This window comes from Sitodiplosis mosellana, unplaced genomic scaffold, assembly GCF_009176505.1.
Source record: "Sitodiplosis mosellana isolate CC-2019 unplaced genomic scaffold, AAFC_SMos_1.0 Smas_scaffold_6166, whole genome shotgun sequence".
NCBI classification, from domain to species: Eukaryota; Metazoa; Arthropoda; class Insecta; order Diptera; family Cecidomyiidae; genus Sitodiplosis; species Sitodiplosis mosellana.
In genome coordinates, this window is record NW_022601407.1 from 4884900 (window position 1) to 4905196 (window position 20297).

The 20297-nt window shown below is 36.0% G+C and overlaps 1 protein-coding gene across 2 annotated transcripts in view; it reads right to left on the reverse strand.

Moving 5' to 3' along the window:
* Positions 1-1842: 1842 nt before the first annotated feature.
* LOC129575369 (potassium voltage-gated channel subfamily H member 8) overlaps positions 1843-20297 on the reverse strand; it is an 88247-nt gene continuing 69792 nt past the window's right edge. For both annotated transcript variants that reach the window (XM_055458872.1, XM_055458873.1), the window contains exons 11-19: positions 14411-14590; positions 14084-14283; positions 11034-11129; positions 9665-9818; positions 6413-6546; positions 5090-5233; positions 4642-4805; positions 3969-4170; positions 1843-3723 (exon numbers count right to left, since the gene is read on the reverse strand). In XM_055458872.1, coding sequence (XP_055314847.1) covers positions 2452-3723; positions 3969-4170; positions 4642-4805; positions 5090-5233; positions 6413-6546; positions 9665-9818; positions 11034-11129; positions 14084-14283; positions 14411-14590 — 2546 coding nt within the window. In that variant the 3' untranslated portion in view covers positions 1843-2451. The remainder of the gene's footprint in view (positions 3724-3968; positions 4171-4641; positions 4806-5089; positions 5234-6412; positions 6547-9664; positions 9819-11033; positions 11130-14083; positions 14284-14410; positions 14591-20297) is intronic.

Consider the following 20297-nt stretch of genomic DNA (forward strand, 5'->3'; position numbering starts at 1 on the left):
ATAAAATTGTTAATTTCTTTTTAATCTTCGCGCAGTAAAATTGGAATGTCGTTCAAATATTTAGTTGATAATAATAATTCGAAAGAGAAAGAAAACGAAAAAAAAAACAATTTTTTTGTCGTTGAAATTCAGAGCGACTAGAATCTGAATGTTTTTACCTATTGGAGTTGATAAAAATATGTTTGCGATCCCGATACCAGCCAGTTGCACATCATTTTGAATTGGTATGAATGCGTGATCGCAAAATATTCTAAAGAGTAACATCTTACATCTCCATACAAAAGTATACGTGTTTTCTATGGAGAGGTTACATATCAAAATATTTCGAATCTAAGTTGAATTTTTGTGCTCACGCATTCATATGAACATGACTTATTCAGTTGGGATAAAATGTTCGTTCAGAAAAATGATATTTGTGTTTATTTTTCTCTACATTCTGCCGGCTGTATAATTACGGAAATTCCACTGAAAAACAAGGGATTTGTCTTATCAGCAACATAACATGAATTGTGTATGGAATTCCATCACATATTCCAAACAGTCCGAGAAACAGATATTCGCTCACATTTCACAAATATCTAACATTTCAATAGTTTCAATAGAAATGTTGCTCAGAAAATCTATATTGATATTAAATCGTTGCTTCATTGACATATCCGATGATGTTATCTTCACATTTCAGTTAACAGCTTGTTACGTTCCAATGAATTTCTCATCCAGAACACATACACACAGTATCAATTTGATAGAGCACTTAGATAGCAACAAATACAGTGGAAACAATTTAACACATACAGCATATTTGTCGATCAGTTTATTTAATCGCACAACAAAACACATACTAGTAATCACTTTATTGAACATCCCAGAAAATATGGCTAGTGTGTGTTTGTTCGGATGAAGTCATTTTCTTAATTTTTCCAAATGGAACCAATTTGTTCAACAAATATACGTCTCGTTTTTTCAAATGAAGCTCTGAAAATATGGATTACGGAGCAGATAACTTGTATGGAAAGGGTGGAGTGGAATTCAAAAGGTGGAATCAATCTTTAAAAACCACGCATTGAGCAAGGTAATATTCGGTAAATCTTCTTCTTCTTAGAGCTTAATAGCAATGATGTGGGTTGAGTTATGGACAGCCAACCAAACGCAATAGATGGTCAGCTACGGCTGACGCTCGTTATCCAGATAATTTGCGTGCGGTGAACTATTGTATAAGCGAATGAAAATATACCATACAATAGCAAATGTGAACGAAACAAGTCTTAATGTATTTTCAATTTTGACATGAATTGTCTATGTTGCCTCCATGGCTGCTTTAAATTATAGTGGTTTTTGGGTCAATGGCTCTATATTTTTCATTTTTGTTTACATAAAAAACATTCAGTTACGGAGAAAGTAATTACAAACACATTTGCCATATATGGGAGATTTGGTAAAAGACATCTCATACTTTGCCAATAAAAATAGAATTGTCCAGAAACATGTCCGTCTAACCTTGAATCTATCATAAATGTTAGTTAAAAGTGATGTAGCACCTCCATTACGACCAACACATTATTAAAACCTTTGAATACTCGGAATTTCGAAATTTTTTCCTGCATTGGAAGTCACTTCTGACTCGACTTCACCTGCAGGTACAACATAAAGCGATGCATTAACTAATTTTAGCTGCGTATTTTTCGTTCCCAATTACCGAAAGAGTTCTCAAAATCAGCTTAAGTTACAATTAAGTCTTCCTTGGGCGTCCTGGTGATATGCCGTTCCGTTCCCTTATAGTTAGTTTACCACAATAGCAGACTCATGTTTTTAGCTTTGTTCTACGATTAAATAATGATTTGCTTTTATTCAAGAGATTCGAAACTTTCGTTCTGCCAAATTATCAAAATTTCGAGAACGTTCAGGTTTCATTGTGGATATAACCTGTAAAAATGTCTTTTTTTTCCATCAAGTCTTAAAGCTCCAATGGGTTTTTTTTTAACATTCAATAAAATTTTATACATTGCTTCTGTACAGCTGTTCACAATTGTCAATAAAGTTATTGTTATTTTCCGTTTAAACATGAATTCTACCATATTAATGATTACCAAAAATCAAACCAAAAAAAAAGAAAAATGTTCTACCAATAAATTTAATCTTTGTCTATTTGTTAAATAGTCAATGGTTTTGCATCACATAATCGTTATTTTGAACTCTGTCCCATTCAACGCTATACAAACTTAATTCCTATCACCAATTTGTTTTCTTTGTTGTTCTCTTCTTGTTTTTCCATCTCAATCCATTGAGAATTTTAATGAAGTTTTCGATCAAATATGTGTCATAATTTACTTACGTCTAGTCTTTCCGGCTTTCTACACTTATATTAGTTCACCATGCAGCGAGAGTGATTGAGATAGAGAATAGAGAAAAAAAAGAAGAAGAAGAAGCGAACGGCTTTTATTAATTATCAATTCAGCTATCTTTTAATGATCTAGTTGATGGTATATTTTTAATGCCACGTTCCAGTTTGTCGGCATCACCGGCCGAGAATCGATGGTTGAACGGTGGCCGTGGCATTAAATGGTTTCGCTTTTGCAAATCGGTAATTGATGCACGGTTGATGCTATTTTTGCGCACATCATTGCACAGCAACGCACATTTCTCATTGAGCTCATCATAATTGGCCGTATCGTCATCGTTTTTCATAAAATTTACCGAAGGCAACATTTTTTCACCGTATGCACCCAATGAGTTTCGACTATTGCTGCTGCTGGTGCCACCACTACTGCTACTGCTACTGCTGCAGCTGCTGCTACCGTTATGCTTTTCTTTGCGTGAACTTCTGCGCTTGTGACCACTGATGGATGGCATCGGCTGTATTCGTTCGCTCATACATTTCGGTGGTGTGTTCAAGCTACTGTTTGACGATATACTTGTTGCACTGTTTGACCGCGAACAGTCGGGCGGTGCAGGGTTTCGATGCTGTTTTGATTTTATACTACCTTCCCTGACAATGCTATAACTAGCACTTTCATTTTCACTAATTGCCGTTGCATGTACGGTCGTCGTCGTTGTTATTGTTGTTGCTGCTGCTGCTGTTAGATTCTCATTGGAATGCAGTAGACAATCGTCGGATGAAGTGGGCAAAAGTGCATCGGTCGATCGGCAATGGTCAATATTTTTATTATTGCTATTGTGTGGTGAACTCCAAGCAGTTGACGACTGTGATATTGGATTACTCATACCGAATGCAAAACGCTTTTGATTATCCGGCGGACTGATTGCTTCTGGTGAACTTCCATCGGCTTCGGGTATCGAAATTAATGTTTGCGGTTGTAATTCACATTCAATGTGATATGTTGGCTCAATGATACCCAAAATATTCAGCACCAAACGTGGATTTTGTATGATAAACTTTTCAATAGCGGGCAAATCCGTTTTCGTATCCGTTTGTGTTGCAATTGATACACCGATCTTTATCGATTTCACTGTATCTGAATTATCATTGTAATGGCTTTCAGCCAGTGATGAGTCGATAATCAAATCTCGGCTCCATGTTTCAGCCGGCTGTGATGTGCTGCGTGCCAATGCATATGAATCCGTACTCTTGGCAGTGACACGTGTCTCATTCGGTAAATTCGGTATTGAACGGCCCGTTGGGAATCGACCAACGCCCAAATCCACCTGAGATGCAAGCGTCGAATACGTTGTAATTTCTTGTAATGCATGGATAGCATTACGAACCTATTGATAGAAAATGAATGAGAGCGAGAGAGAGAGAGAAATTGTTTGTTAAATGTTCTGCCTATTTTTTTCTTGCTTCTCCCTCCCATTTTTCATGTAATTTCTCGCGGCAATGCCATTTGACTTCCAATAGCGAACAAAATATTATATTTAGATGATAGAGCTATTCCATCATAACTCTATGAATAAACTCTAAACGAATGCTTATTGAATATAGAAGAAAGCAACAGTAAATTCCTCCTTACCTCAACGCTGAGTGCAGCCACGTCCTGGTGCAACGAACTAACTTGATTATCAAGTTGTTCAACAGCTCGCGCTTTATAGCCGGTATCGCCACGTTCGAGATTCAGACCTTCCAATGAATTTGATTCGGTGCCATGATTGGCTGATGACGTCACAGAACGTTGACGTTCGACACGTTCACGTAGTGTTGCCAAAGATTTACCCCTTTTTTATGCGTACAGTGCGGGCGAGCGAGCACAAGACAAATAAACAAACACACAAAAGTAAATTAGATTGATTGCGTTTTTTCTTCTCTTCTCTCTTTTCAGAAAATGTTTGTTGTTGATGTTTTTCTTCTTCGTTTGTATCTATCTAAATAACAAGACGTGTTTACAGCACGTTGCAACTCTTCTCGCTGTGTGTCTTGTTTCGTTTACCATGAAAAAAAAACTTTCTTTATCATTTATTTAATTAGGAAAAAGCGTTCACTTCGAGGAAAATGCAAAAAGACACACACACACACACACAGAGAGAGAGAGAGAGAGAGAGAGAGAGAGAGAGAGAAAGAGAGAGAGAGAAAGAGAGAGAGAGAAAGACAGAGAGTCTGTCTGACTGACTGGATGTTAAGAGAAAAGAGAGTCAAAGAAGAAACAGAAGAAACCGAAGGAATAAATGATGTGGTGTGGTGATTGGTACCTTTGCAAAATTTTTCCATGCCTTGGACTTGGTGAGCCGTGCAATGGTGACCTAATTAAACTTTTGCTGGGTGAAGGTGTATGCTTTGATTCAGCATCTGATTGATTTTCATCATCTTCGCTGATTGACGGCAACACCATCGATGGTCCGATATCGGATTCCGCCTGCAAATTGGATGGGAGAAGCCATATTAGTTGTGGCTGTTATGTGCGTGTATGCTTTTGATTGACACATCAAAATTAACTTCAGTAATTTATATATAACGAAAGAGGAAGAAATCGAATCCACAGCGTCTAAAATGCGCTTCGGCAATTGAGAAAATCGGATTTGGCTGTGCGAGACATGGCACGACACGACACGACACGAGACATGTCACAACCAAAACCGAAGCCGAAGAAACAAGAGAGAGAAAAAAACAAAAAGAGAAAGAGAGAAAAAGTTTACTCACTTCGTTTTCATAGCCCTCACGCATATTGAATGTTAAATCATGTTTGATATCGTTGGCAAATTCTTGTTGATACTCGGGGTACAGCCTCAGAACTTCGACCAAACCGCCTAAGTGTATACATTTTAGATCGCAATATGTAAGTGCCTGCGAAACATACACACATTGAGCAGAGAACCGGGAAATAAAACAAATTGAAAAGGGAAAAAATAAAGACGACGAGGGGGGAAGAAAAAAAAAAAAAGAACAAGTGAAAGAGATGGAGTGGAGCACATAAATAAAGTTGTGCATTGCAAAATCGCCTCACGGAGCACCGTTATGTTATGTCTATTTAATGTGTTGTAACGTCATTAATTTCTGTGATGTGCAGTTCGGTGGAGAACATGAGCGCTTTGGTAGCTGATAAAAAAGAGCCGTATAAAAACCATTCCAACACCAACAACCAACACCACCACCGAGGAAGCTCCTTCGAGAACGAACAAATGAGAAAGAGGGAGAATGACACACATACAGAGAGAGAGAGAGAGAGAGAGAGAGAGAGAGAGAGCCTATAAGGCCAAATATCAACCAATCGAATCGAAAATGTGATGATAAAATCTCGAATACGTTTGCTACGAACAAACGACGAACTTGTCCTCGATACTTCACACTCTTAAATTAATGACGCCTCATCGCAATGTTATCAGTATTCATCGGACGACTGTTGATTTTGCTATGAAATTCGTTGTGCTATTAAGTGGTTTTCATTCCCTGTTGAAATTTACCGTCGTCTCGTTCTGCTATGCTTCTCTTCGGTGTGTGTGTCTCTCTGTTTATTGCATTGTGCTTGTTCACCGGATCGATTCCGTGTGTTTCCAATGAAAATGCTTGGCTCTCTTATTGAAAACACAATACAAACAATACGATATAAGTCTTTGGAATTCACATCAACACTCTGAATACACAATAATGTAGCTAATTGTGCAGCCATTTATCGTTCGTTTATGTGAGAATTTTTAGTTATTAAAAAACAGAAAAAATTGAAGACAAAGAAATGCGAAACGATAACGAGAATTTTCGAAATGCTCTACCTACTCAGAACAAAATGCACATTGAATGCTGAAATTGTTAAATGACTTTTTATGAGACTATTGAGTCGGCTCTAGACTGCTCTCGTTTCCGAACAATTAATTCAAACAGCCCACAGAGAATAAACATGCTGTGTGTGAGTAAGCACATCGTTCCATTTATATTGATGGCGCTCCGTGAGCGGAATCCTTGCTGTGTCCACAACAAATTCTTGTGGGCCAATGATTTTTCCACGAAGACCCACACAAAATACATTACCTTAACATCACTGCTGCTCTTCACAATTACATGATCCTGTGAACCACCTGCTCCATGCCGTCCCTCACCACCTTGTCCATTCGAACAGGTCACCAAATGCTGTGATATATCACAACCCACCAAATCGCCTTTACCTACACAAGTTTCAAATACCCTCGTGAATTTTTGAGTTCAAGTTATAAAAATGCGATTTAGTTTTAACGAACAATAACCAATTATGCGACACAATCAAATGCGCTGAATGGATAGTTATAAGCTCTCTGGCTGCTGCTGTTGCTTCTGCTATTGATGTTGTTGTTGTTGCTGCTGCCATTGTGGCCTCTTAAATGTACAGTAGGGTGTTTTTGGTATTAAATAAACAGAAAATGGTAGTTTTAGTTTGATAGAGCAGAGAATTTGGAATCGATTTCATATATTTTTGTTCGGAATCAGTCCAAGATGCCACTACCCACAAGCAAAACAAATGTTCGTCGAATTTTGAGGTTATATCACTATTGTCTAAAACTAATCTGATATTTTCCACTTTTTTCGATTCAATCTCACTGCCAGAGATGAATTCTCAATGCAAACATTTATTTTCACGTAATTTTCATTGGAATAAGTGGCCAAATAGTCGAAACACCGACAAACTCATTTTTTCACAGAAATTCATTCAATGGATTTGAAATAGACGATAAATAATCTAAATCCACTAAAATATCCATTCGAAAAAAAACCAGGAAGGCCAAATTGCAGCAAAACCAAAACGTAAACAAAAACGAGCTGTCATCATGAAATCTGGGCTTCTTTGAAATTTTAAAGGGCTACCAATGCACTTGTGCGAATGGATCACAGTCAATTCGCACACAGTGATTCGCGCAGATGTATTTTGGTCTTGTCAAACATCAAACTAAGCCCGAATTTCATAATGACAGCTCGTTTTTGTTTACGTTTTGCTTTTGCTGCAATTTGGCCTTCCTGTTTTTTTTTTCGAATGGATATTTTAGTGGATTTAGATAATTTATCGTCTAGTTCAAATCCATTGAATGAATTTCTGTGAAAAAATGAGTTTGTCGGTGTTTTTTCTATGATTGAAGAACCGGTCAAAGAGGCAATACAATTCGTGTGAATTTTCGACTATTTGGCCACTTATTCCAATGAAAATTACGTGAAAATAAATGTTTGCATTGAGAATTCATCTCTGGCAGTGAGATTGAATCGAAAAAAATGGAAAAAATCAGATTAGTTTTAGCGAATAGTGATATAACCTCAAAATTCGACGAACATTTGTTTTGCTTGTGGGTAGTGGCATCTTGGACTGATTCCGGACAAAAATATATGAAATCGATTCCAAATTCTCTGCTCTATCAAACCAAAACTACCATTTTCTGTTTATTTAATACCAAAAACACCCTAATGTACAGAAATGAACTTCACCATAGTGGTAGCTGGTAGCGAGTTTTAATACGTATAATTATACACCTGTGTTGCACCATTCATTTTCTCAACAGATTAAAAGTTTGCAATTTTACCCATGGCTCGATCAAGTTGGTTGGTAGCAGTTTTTCTTTTTGAGTCAAAAAGCATTTCATATTAATTACACTTCACACTCTCTCCCGCTGTGTGTGTTCAACGTTATACACACACACACAAACACATACAAACACACACACATACACAACGAACATTCCATATCATACATATCAACAATTTGTATGTTACGAGAACCTTAAGCGAACTGTCAACATCTATTTTCGAACGACAACTTCGAAAACACACATCCATTCTGGGTTTTTTTCCGCTACTGTTTCGTTCACTCTCACCCTCTTTTGCTCACGAAACGCGAAGGCAGAAAAGTTTACTCGTCGATGGAACAACCATCCTATATGGCATTAATATGGAATATTTTTAATCAGAGATAATCATAGCGCCATTGAATATGGAATAGATATGATCCGACGAAGGAAAAACATAATTAATTTAATTGATTCAATTCTTTAATAATTTAATGCTAATACCTCGTTGCACTCCCTACTTCCCTACCCTACTTCCAGCAGCACCGAAGGAAATGTTTTGGTAAGTAACAACTTTTTGATTAATCGAATACTCGATTCCATTTCAAGTTCATTCAAAATGGTGGAGATTTTAATTTAGAAAAAAAATCCAAATTTTATTTTGAATCGCAAATCAAAAATTGTTCACTCTTTGAAAAGTTCGGCAGCGATTCACATTTCTGGGAAAATCAGTGAAGCAGTGAAGCTTGATTTAACACATTTAAAATTAAATTCATTAGAAATGTTTCCTGGTGTGATCGCATCTGAATTTCGTTTGTTTGCCTTGTAGATAAGGCATTGATTCAAACCATTTCTCAAGTTGATGTTGTGCAAGGAGTCTGTTGGTGGTAGAGAAGCAAATCGACCAGTGGCCACACGTTTTATCCATACGATAAAATCCATTTGGTGCTGTTTTGGACATTAACTTCATTTTCTGACGATAAAAAATGATTCGCTACTCTTCTCTCTCTCTCGCTCCATGCAAACGATAAGCATGAATAGATAACATGTCTATCGAAGAGAATACCAATATCAATTCAAGAAGCCACTTCATACTGAATCAATCGAATGAATTTTATGCCTCAAACTTTTGAAACTCAAGATATTGGTAATCCAATGTATTTAATTTTTCGTAAGCTTACTATTACCATGAACATACACACACTAATTCACAAGTATCGATCAAAAAGTTTGCTCTCGTGTACAGAATGCGTTGAGCAAATTGGAAAAATTGGTTCACCTGGTGCTGAATGGTGCTGTGTCTGTTACAAAGATAACGAACCCAGCATAACCGTTTGAATAAAAAAAAATGAAGCTGAACAAAAGAAATCACTTGCACTTTTCCATACAGCGATTATCACATCAGATACACGTTTCGAAGAGAAAATGACGTGACGAAAAAGAAAAGTCGCTTTTTCCTTGAATTTCTAATAGAAACTCAATGAACGCTAAAGAAATTGGGTATTAATATTTTTTTTCTCTCTATTCGATTCAAATTTTCACGCTACATTTCAACCCATTGACGTATGTCAATCCACACTTCCTTCTTCCTTTGATTCGGTAATCCGATTGAAATTCATTCTTTTTCTCCTGCACAAAAGGCTGCGGCAAAATTGATAATTCCGCGAAAATCAATAGAAGCATCAGCAGCAGCAGCAGAAGTAGCAGCAGACGTGGCATAGTTTCAACTCCCAACAACACGACCAAATCGAAAACTTACCCAAAATGGCGACGACCATATTGTTTTGCATCACTTCCATTGATCCGTTGAAAATATAGTAGATGTAGTTTAAGGCATCCCCTCGATGAATCAAGTACTCTCCAGGTGCACAAAAGTTCGCCTTTATGTGAAGCGAAAGTAGTTTCAAGCAGCCCTGCGAACGAAACAAAGAACCCACATATTAGACATATAATAAACGAAGCGTCGCTCTTTCTTGCTCAGAGAGAGATAGATAGAGTGATAGTCTCTTATTCCGACTATGTGTGCGTGCGTGCATGAACCGAATGGCTCAGATGGAATATTGAATTAAGAGAGAGAGAGAGAGTGTGTGTGTGCGTGTGTGTGGTTCAGTTTCAGTGCTTATGGCTAGTGGCTTTATGACATATACTTATTGTTGAGTCAACAAATTGAATGACCACACACAAAGTGGATATGAACCATTCCGTTGTAAAATTATCAAATTTCTCTACGCACACACACTTGAGTGATGAATTGCTAGCATACTTCTTCCGTCAGACGATGTTAGTCTGCGGTTTCGGTTATCGTCGCATTGCAAAATTATAGCATTGGCATTGTATGTATCATAACCATTCGAGCAGACGATGCAATTCATCATTCGGTGTGCGCACTCAAAAGTGCTGAAAATTGGATTCAAGCTCATTATTGACATTTCATCTAAACTTCACAGTCGAGCGCCAAAACATTTCTTTCTCTCTCTCTCTCTCTCTCTCTCTCTCTCTCTCTCTCTCTCTCTCGATGTGAACGCAAACAAATCGCAATTGAATTTAAGTGCATGGGTCATATTTTATTAATAGTTATTCCAAATGCATTCAACGTGTGCAACGACGAGGCACAATTTTGCACAATCTTACTCTGAATATTTCATTCGAAATGGAAACCGGATATTACGAATGGCATATTATTGAACGAGAGAATGCATCTCATCAATTTCATAGAAAGATTGTTTATTCTGCAACAACTTTGAAGTATATACATATAATCTGAATAATGCATCACATTTCATCGCCAACTTTGGACAGCAAAAAACAAAAATTCGCTAGACTTGAATTAAGTGCTTCGTAGTCAGTTAAATTGTTTTTTTTCCCCAAATTTTACTGGGTTACTTCTTATTCATCTCTTCTTGACCTGAATTATCCTACTTTTGCTGAAAATCCAGAGATTTACACCATGTCACTTGCACCATGCTCATTTAAAAAAATAGGTTTAAATCACTCATTTCCCTCATTCTGTGTTGAATTAATCATTGATTAGTCCATTTCTCGTTTTGATCAAGAAAAATCCGATTTTACAGGTAAATAAATGCAGTTTTTTGCCGAGCAAATGGTAATGTTGCACTGTCAACACTTACTTGTGATGCAGACTCAAATATTGGAAGTTGTAAAATTTCACGATGTAAGTGCATTGAAATATCGCCACGCAGCTCCTCCGGAAATTCTTTCAGGATCTATAAATGAAAGGGGAAAAAATCGTTCCATTAGAGAGGAAAATAAAAATGTCGATTCATTGAAAATATAAGAAAAATGATTGAATCTCTTTCAATTGAACGTCAATTTTTAAGATATTAAATTTCTAGCATCATTCGTTATTTTCTGCTTTTTCTTCTTCCGTCGTCTCAAGGACATTAAATTTCTCACAAGGTAGATGGTTCAAAAATAGAAATAAAAATCACCTTTGAATGTGTTCAAGAGAATTTCCAACATTTTAAGTGTTTCAAGATGATTTTTATTGGTTCAATTCAAAAGAAACGTACATTATTTTGATTCTACATATATAAAATATTGATGCGACTAATGGAGAGAAACGTTTTACATAAGCAAGAAAAAAATTGACGAAAAATACGATATAAAATATTTATGCGATTTAATTTTGTCTCGAAGGAGAGAGAAAAAATGGAAACAAAAATATGCAAACTTAATGGTTCAAACATTCCAGTTCCGGGGAATTCATTGAAAAATATCACCACGATTCATTATGGAATTCGTTTTGATTTATTTCGTCCCGATCCGAACGTGTACTTTTGCTCATGCATCGAATCTTTTTTCGCGTATTAAAGTTTTCCCTATCCGCACACACAGAAAAAAGCAAAATACAGAGGAAAGAGGGGGAGAGAAAGATAGAGAAGGAGAGAGAGAATTTATGCCCAATTGAGAATATGTGTGATATAAGAGGAAACAATGATATGCGACATTATTCTCTTCACACATGAAAAATGACGGTGAGAAATGGCATGAGCAAGGAGCAAACAAGTGCTGATGGCGCGCCATACTCCACGGATTCTCTTTCCGTACTCGGAATTTATGATCAAGTTACTTGTTACGATACTCGTACATTCTTCTCTCTATCTTTTCCCCTTGTTTTTTTCCCTTATTTCTTCTTATCATTTTTCTCTCTTCTCTTTTCTTTTCTGCTCTTCTCTTTTGGCCTCCTCAAAAAAGTTGCTTCAAATAGCATCGGAGAAAAAACAGTGAACGAAGCAAATTTAAACCTTTACCAAAAAAACAAGATATGAATGGCGTCTGTTAGCATATGTGTGAGCAAATGTATCTTCGAACAAACGGGTAGAAGAAAAAAAAAGAGCATACGGCGAATGAACAAAATCGCATTCCACATGAACACTTTTGGCTTTCACACGCCATGATTTATTTCGTTATTAGAACAGCAGTGACTACATTATTGACGATGCCAAAGATGATGGACGCCAGTATATTTCGAAAAAGTTTTCGTTTTTTTTTGGCAAACACATGAATCGTTCATGTTTCAAACACACAAAACACACATTTCGCACCATGAAATTGTCGATGTATTTGAGGTTTTACTCGTTTCTCCCACACCTCCGCCAAAGGATTCATGTGTCAAAAGTACCATAACTTTCATATACATTTCAGAATTTGATGTACGATTTTGGATACGAGATCATACGAAACCTGCGCTTGAACCATTAAAATTGGAATATTTTTCGGAGCAGGGCTTTTCCTTGCCCTGAAAATGTTGCAAAGCACATATCAGCTTGACAACATTTGTTCGAAAAGATTATATATATATATATATATATATATATATGAACGCGTGAGAATAAAAGCCTGACGCTAGCAGGTTTTTCGCAAAAGCGGGATAACAATCAGTTGCACGCAAAAGAGACATTTCAAAAGGTTACACGCAAACGGAACATTTTATTTTGTCGCATTTTGAATTTTAAAGCCGTGATTACAACAACAATATACTTCTCTCTTGCGTGCAACCTTTTGAAATGTCTCTTTTGCGTGCAACTGATTTTTATCCCGCTTTTGCGAAAAACCTGCTAGCGTCAGTCTTTTATTCTCAGGCGTTCATATGTATATAGACTATATGTATTCTGCAACACGTTGCATATTGGATGTAACAATGGGAACCATTTCGTAAAGCAGACTGAGAGAAAAATTGATGGCTTTTCTAGCATGTATCGGATTTAGTTGCTTCGATAAAATAGAAAAGACGTGCCACTATGGGACAATGGAATAAGTGAGAGGGAGAGAGGAGAACCCGATTTCGTTCAACCTACATTATGCAAATGTAAATACATTGCGATTCGGTAATGTCATAGCTAGATTTGCAAATACCGTGATTGCGACCGAATGTACGATAAAAAAATTTCAAGTTACGAAAACGTTCTTTTCTTTTTCGTTGGTATTTGAGAAGCAACGGATTTTGTGCGAAACCATTCAGTTTAGTTTCCTACGTAGATAAATCAGTTAAAGTCGTAGCAAACGAAATGAATGTGCAGATGACATGCCAAAACTTTTGCCGCATCGAAATTTCATTTACCCAATAGAATACACAAATAAATATACCAAGAAATAACTCATTCTAAGTGAGAAAAAAAAAAACAGAACTCAGAGCCATTCTCTTGAGAAATTTCACCCTTTTTTGGCTTACTTAAATTAAGATTTAGTTTTATCACTCTCAAGACATTCATATTTCTTTGACAAATTTTGTGAAACTACTTTTACGGCAAAACACATATTTTTCTATTGAGATACTCGGTGCCCACTCTATTCACTCAAATTAGTATGTGCTTTAGCTTGTGCCATCCAATTAAACTTATGCCAACTAGGCAAAAAGAAAAAGGCAAACAGAAACAGAAACAGAAACTGAAACAAAAAGACTACAAACAACACAGAAGTTTGATGGGAAAACGGAAATGATTTGAATGAAGATAGTTAAAATGAAAATGAAAATCGAATCCGTTCACAATATGTAACGAAAAATTTCGTTGAAAAATACCTCGACAAATGAAAATTTAAATTGGAAATTCTTTTCAAAGTGATCAAAATTGTGTCTAAAGAACGTGATTTATTTCAAAACAGTCAAAAAAAGTATATACTTTAAAAATCTCTTAGAAATCGAGTCAATAACGCTTACCTCATAAACATCGATGCCGTGATTCAGTGACCACATTGTTTGAAAGTAGTCTTGCATGCGTTGCTTGAGCTCGTTGGGCATTTGATGCAGCACAACGAAATCCTTCAAGTCACGCCATTTGCTATGGTATTGAGACCGTCGCGCATACATGCGTTGTATAATGGCCGTCACATTACCGAATACCACGGCATGCATTAGAGCTGTCAAAATGTGAAAAAAAGATTAGCAATTACGAAAAAAGACACATTATTATGATCCGTATATTTTGCGCGTTATCATTCGATAAATTTGTTTGCACAGAGTGTCAACAACTGGAACTATATTTACCTCCGATCAGCATCATCACGATGGTGAAAACTTTTTCGGTTTTGGTATTGGCCGAAACATTACCAAAACCCACCGACGTTAAACTAGTAAATGTGTAGTACAATGCTGTGACATATGCTTCGCTGTGCGTTATATTGCTAACGGGTATTTTCAATCGTTCTGCAAGCGTATGCATCCAGCCTGAAAACGAAACCAACCAAACAAATAAACAAAAAAATTATTACCTCAATGCTGCACTGATAACAAATGAAAATTAAATTCCGTTCTGTTTGTGATTAATTACAGATAGCCAAATAGTCGCTGTGTGTGTGTGTGTGTGTGCAAGGACGGACAGTGCACGTTTATGTGCAATATATGCAGAATAAATTTGCATGATAGCTCATCCTGATTAATGACGAATTAAATGCAATATTTCGTGATGCGTTTTTTGTATCTCAATTCCATTCGAATCGAGCCCAGAGACTTCCGAATGATATTCAATACTGGTTGCCCAGTTTTCATACACACACGCACAATGATGGAGAGAGAGGAAGAGATAGAGAGAGAGACAGCGGGCCAAAATGCAAAGAGACAGAGTTCAACAGATTGTGGGAAGGCTAGAGTGATGAGGATAGAACAAGTGAACATATTGCACGAAATTGATACGTCAGTCAGTCGGTCGGTCGGTCGGTCGATCGATCGACGGAGCGGATGAATTGATAAAAGTGTATGGTTTTCGTAATACAATACGTATTAATTGGTGGAAATAACAAAATTACACATCCATAAATATGAAAAGAGTTTCGTTCAATTTATATGCGGGCGAATGCTTTTTAATTTATAAATTAATGTATCCGCAAATTAATTTAATATTTTAACCAGTTCCATAATTTTTGCTTGCTCAAATTTTCGAAAACTCTACAGCTTGCTCTCTCTCTCTCCTCCTCTTATACCATTCCTCTCCAACATTTTCCGTGCACCTGCATAAACGTTTCGCGTGAATGCTTTGAACGTATACTTTCAAGCGCATGTGAAAAACAGAATAAGAGCTAAACGGGAAATCAAATGAAGGCCATCAAAGTTCAGGCAATGCTTCACCAAAATGTGCTACATTGAAAATGTAAAGCTCCTTTCATAAATAGATGCATTACAACCCCCCCCCCCCCCGAGTTTTTTATCTTTCGCTCTGAAGCACCGTACCACTTTCGACAAGCTATGAGAGAGACCGAGTGAAAAAGAGTGAAGGAGCATTAATGTTACCACGAATAGATTCCAAATTTGCATTAGTTATTCGGTGGAATTTTTAGTAAATATGTAAATTTAAGCGCGCTTTAGTTGGGATACACGCTTGAAAAAAATTCCAAAATCAACTGTCGTAACTGTGTGTTATTTATGTGTATATGTGAGGAGAGAATTTGAGGAATGGAACGTCATGAATATGGATAGAGATGAGGCGTTACTGTTATTCATTCCGTATTTCTTCATCTTCTTCCTTCTATTCTTCATCGGTATTTTTGATGGCATTAATTGTATGTGCCATTGCGAGCTATTTTTAGTAGATGAGGCTAATGTGCACCGATTTATTAGCACTTGTTCACAACACGCCACCGTCCAGCATATCCATTAATTATTGTATTGCATTTCGCTGGTCATCAAACACAGAAAATGTAATGTGATGTGATTTTGGTGCTGTTGGCCATTGGCCACCATTATCTCGTTTCGTAAATTCGCTGTTATGCTCGTTTTGCGCTTTTTTATTCGCGTGAATGTCGTTTCTAATTATCATACAATTTATTGATCGATATTAATAATTTTTATGGCATAATTGTGAATCTGTCTGATGAGTTTCGGATTTAGATTAAGTGAGTTTCATGTGTCTGTCTACCATTCTCTCTTGTTCTCTTTTTTTTCTCCTTCTTTTCCCCATCTGAGCTACAAGCTTTCAACCAATGAGCTTGGAAATTCCTTCGCTCTTATCGTCTACCATTTCCTTTGACTAATTGCCAGTGTTTAGTTGAGATAATATCTTAAGATGAGATAACCAGATAAAATAGATAAGATATTATCTTTTATCTTTTATCTTATCTAGATGAAAAATTCATTTTGCGGATTTATCTTATCTTTATCTTTTCTTCATATTTTTCCAATTATCTATTGACATATTTTAGATAAATTTTAAGATAGACGAAGGCTTAATAAGTAGAACGGGTGGGTTTTGAATGAAAAACATTTGAATTTTACGGAACATTCTGACATTTTTTTTACATTTTCGTTCAATTTTTGATTGATATTTTATTCTCAATCGTTTGTTCGACTCATCATTCATCAAAACAAACAGATTATTTCCTTTTCTTTTAATATTTATGTCTCCAATAATTCAAATTATTGAAAATTTTCAATTTCGGCTTTATGCTTCGAGTTTCATAGACCGTCTTCAATGAATTTGATGTGTGTATTCGAAACCACCATGACAATTGAATTTTTGGTGAAAAAAAACTGAATTTTGTAATACAAAAATTTTGTATACAAACCCGAGAAGTTATGAAATTATAAATTTGTTGTTTTGAAACTTATGACCTTAAAATCTATTTGATTCACTTTATTCTGCCTAGAATCGTTTCAAACTCTCCGGAGCGAAACGTGAATTGACAGCCAATTGTCGATTTATTCAATTTAATACAAATGTTCAGTGCAAAATTCTGTTATAAAAAAAAACTAATGTCATAGCCTTCAATAGGCTTTTATCTGACTAGAAGATCAGATAAAGATAAGATAATCTTATCTATTTCAACAAAAGATAGATGATTATCTCGACATTATCTAGATAAAATTGAATAAAAAAGATATTATCTCGAAATTACCTAGTTAAATTTCATTTATCTCAACCAAACACTGCTAATTGCATCAGTCTTGAGATTTGAAAGTGGAAAATTGAATTTTCTACAAAAAACACACCGTCAATTAGATTTTCCAATTACATGACATTTCTCATCCTCGGCTGAGAAATGTTTTGATGAATGTTTACTACTTGAATTTCATTCAATGGCACTTCATTCGCCTGATTCGATGGCACTTTTTGTGCGAATCATGATCGTTTGGCATGTTTCATACTTCAATTCACAAATGAACTAACCGCATTCGCCGCTTATGTTTTTAACCTTGACAAGTCAAGCAAATGAATTAATGATGAAATGCGGTGAAATCCAATGCAATATACATACGTTCTCGAATATGTTCTGATTCATTTGTTTGTAAGTGGTACTGCAATTGTAAATAGACCGAAACTCCATTCCACCGTCATGGGAATTGTTTTTATTATTCCAATTTTTGATGATCATGAGCTGCCTTTATCACGCATAAAATTATTATCGCTTACTTCGACTATTTCGCAAACAATCAAAATTCAACTGCTCCCATTATTTTTTTTTCTGCACGTAAAATGGCAGTGCAAACGAGAGGGAAAAACTTTTGGAAGGGAAATCGATTAAGAAAAAAAAACTCCAACGGTTGAAATGACTAATAAAAACTGAATCGAGATGTGGAGGTACTCACAAAATAAAATTGAATATGGTAAGCGAAAAAAGCGTGTGTCGTTGTAAAACGACGAATTTGATGCTTTTATGGTGCTTTCGCGTGCATACATGTGTTGTTTCATCCTGTGTATTTATTGATTGGATTTACTAGCGGATTCGTTTCGTGTGTTTATTGTGTTTATGCGGTGCGATTTTTTTAAATAATTTTCACCCACCACGAAAAAAAAAAATTCGTATGTGTGAATGTGAATTAATCCGATTTTCTAGTGCATGACTCTATGTAGATTAAATGGCTTTTTCACTTGGCTGCACTTTGCGATAAATGCAATCACACAAACTGCGCCACGAAACAAAAAAAAACTTTTTCGAAAAAATCGGATGAGAAAAACATCGGTAAAAAAACCGCTTAAATGTTTTTCGCATCCTTAAGCGAATAATTAATAACGTCATTTGAGCATATTACACATTTGCAAACACTGATCGCGACAATTTTTCTTTCACACATTCACACTCGTTGTCATCGCCGTTTTTTTTCCATCGATGAACTCAATAAACTTAATGGGGTCACACGACACGATACATGAGAGTAACTCACGGCTTTGGCAAATAACCCGGTATTAACGAATATTATGTGATAAATTTTGAACAACACGAAAACTTTATCAGTGTCTCCCGCTCTCCCATGCTACGTGTGTGTGTACGGCCAATCAGCCCATTGTTACAATTGCACCAGTATCTGCGTCACAATATCATGAACAAAAAGGAAACTTTACCAAATGCGAAATGAATATCTCTCATTCAAAATACAATTTAGAAAAGTTTTCCAAAATAATTTTACGTACAAAAGATTAAACAAATAGTTGTTGGTGGAGCGTATCGCTGAAGAACACAGAGACACGAAAATCCTTTCTGTATCGCGTGTCATGTTTTGAACATTTGCATTCACTTGGAATTTACCAGCGGTTTCAAATCTTATATCTACTTTGTACATCTCTCTCTCTCTCTCTCTCTCTCTGTCTGTCATACACACACCCACACTGCTCTATATCTCGGCTCATTTTCAATTTTTACAACGGGCAACAACAACAACGACATAATGAAAAATCGAGCGACAAATAAAGTTTATTCCAGTTAAGCTATTTTACATTCATTTTCATCCCGCACAAAGTTTTCACATTTTCAAATCTGATGAGGTCATTTCAACCGGTTTCGTTCGATCTCTATAGAAGCACATTCCATAGTTTACACCTTGAAAAACTAAACTATTCTACTGCGCTTTCAAACAACTTTTTCTGTGACGGCAGAAAATTTGCTGTAGATTGGCTTCAGATAGACTAGCTTGGAGGAGAATTGTTTTAGCTTGAAACACTGATTTAAAAACGACCGGACACAGAAAAGTATTAATGGTTTCTAAATGTTTATTGTTGTTATCACGTCACAACAATGTACTCATTTTGAAATAAAGAAAATGTATTGCTTTCTTCAATGCAAGAAAGAATTATGCGGTGGAACAGAAAATGGCTCTGAATTCGAGTGAAAAAAAATAAAATAGATATATAATTAAGAGAAAAATTAAAACGTTAAATGAATAAGTGATGATGATGAGTGACTGGAAAATGAAAAGTGTCGAATAATAATACAATGAAAGGTAAATAAAAAGAACAACAAAGTGAGATATTGGAAAACCAGTAGAGCGAGAGAATAAAAGATCAGGGGAAATGGAGAGAGAGAGAGAGAGAGGGAGAAAAGAATCGACTGAAAAATTATACAGAAAGAACAATAGAGAAATAGAACAAAAAAGTGAAAGAGTGAATGACTGGCTAATGTGAAAATAGATCGAAGAACACTAGGTGATGATTGAAGGATGTGTGAAAAAAAAAAATTAATCGAAGTATTGATGGAAATTTGTAAAAAGTGATGAATAGATAAATGAAGAGAGGAAATTTAAAACGATGATAGAAATATAGATAGATAGTTGATGGATGATGTTTGGAAAATGAAAAAGTGACGCAGCGACTAGCGTCCGAGCCGAGCGAAGTGAGAGACAATAAGAAGACAGATATGTCTCGCGTGTAAAACCAATTCCAGAAAGTGGAGCAACTTTCCCATGGAATCGTCTTTGGCTTTGAAAAACAAAGTATTGAACATACGAAATGGATACAGGGATGATTAGAGCTTTTTTATTATCATCATCGTGCAAAGTGAATTGAACAGAAAAAATAAAATATGTCACGACAAACGATGATGGTTACACGTTACAAGAGCTGATGGTTAGTAGGACGGATAATTGAATGGGCAAGCGGAATAATGAAACGTAATTCTGTTTTTAAATGAAGTGCCTCTGAGAAAAATTTTCAGTAAAAAAGCCCCACAAA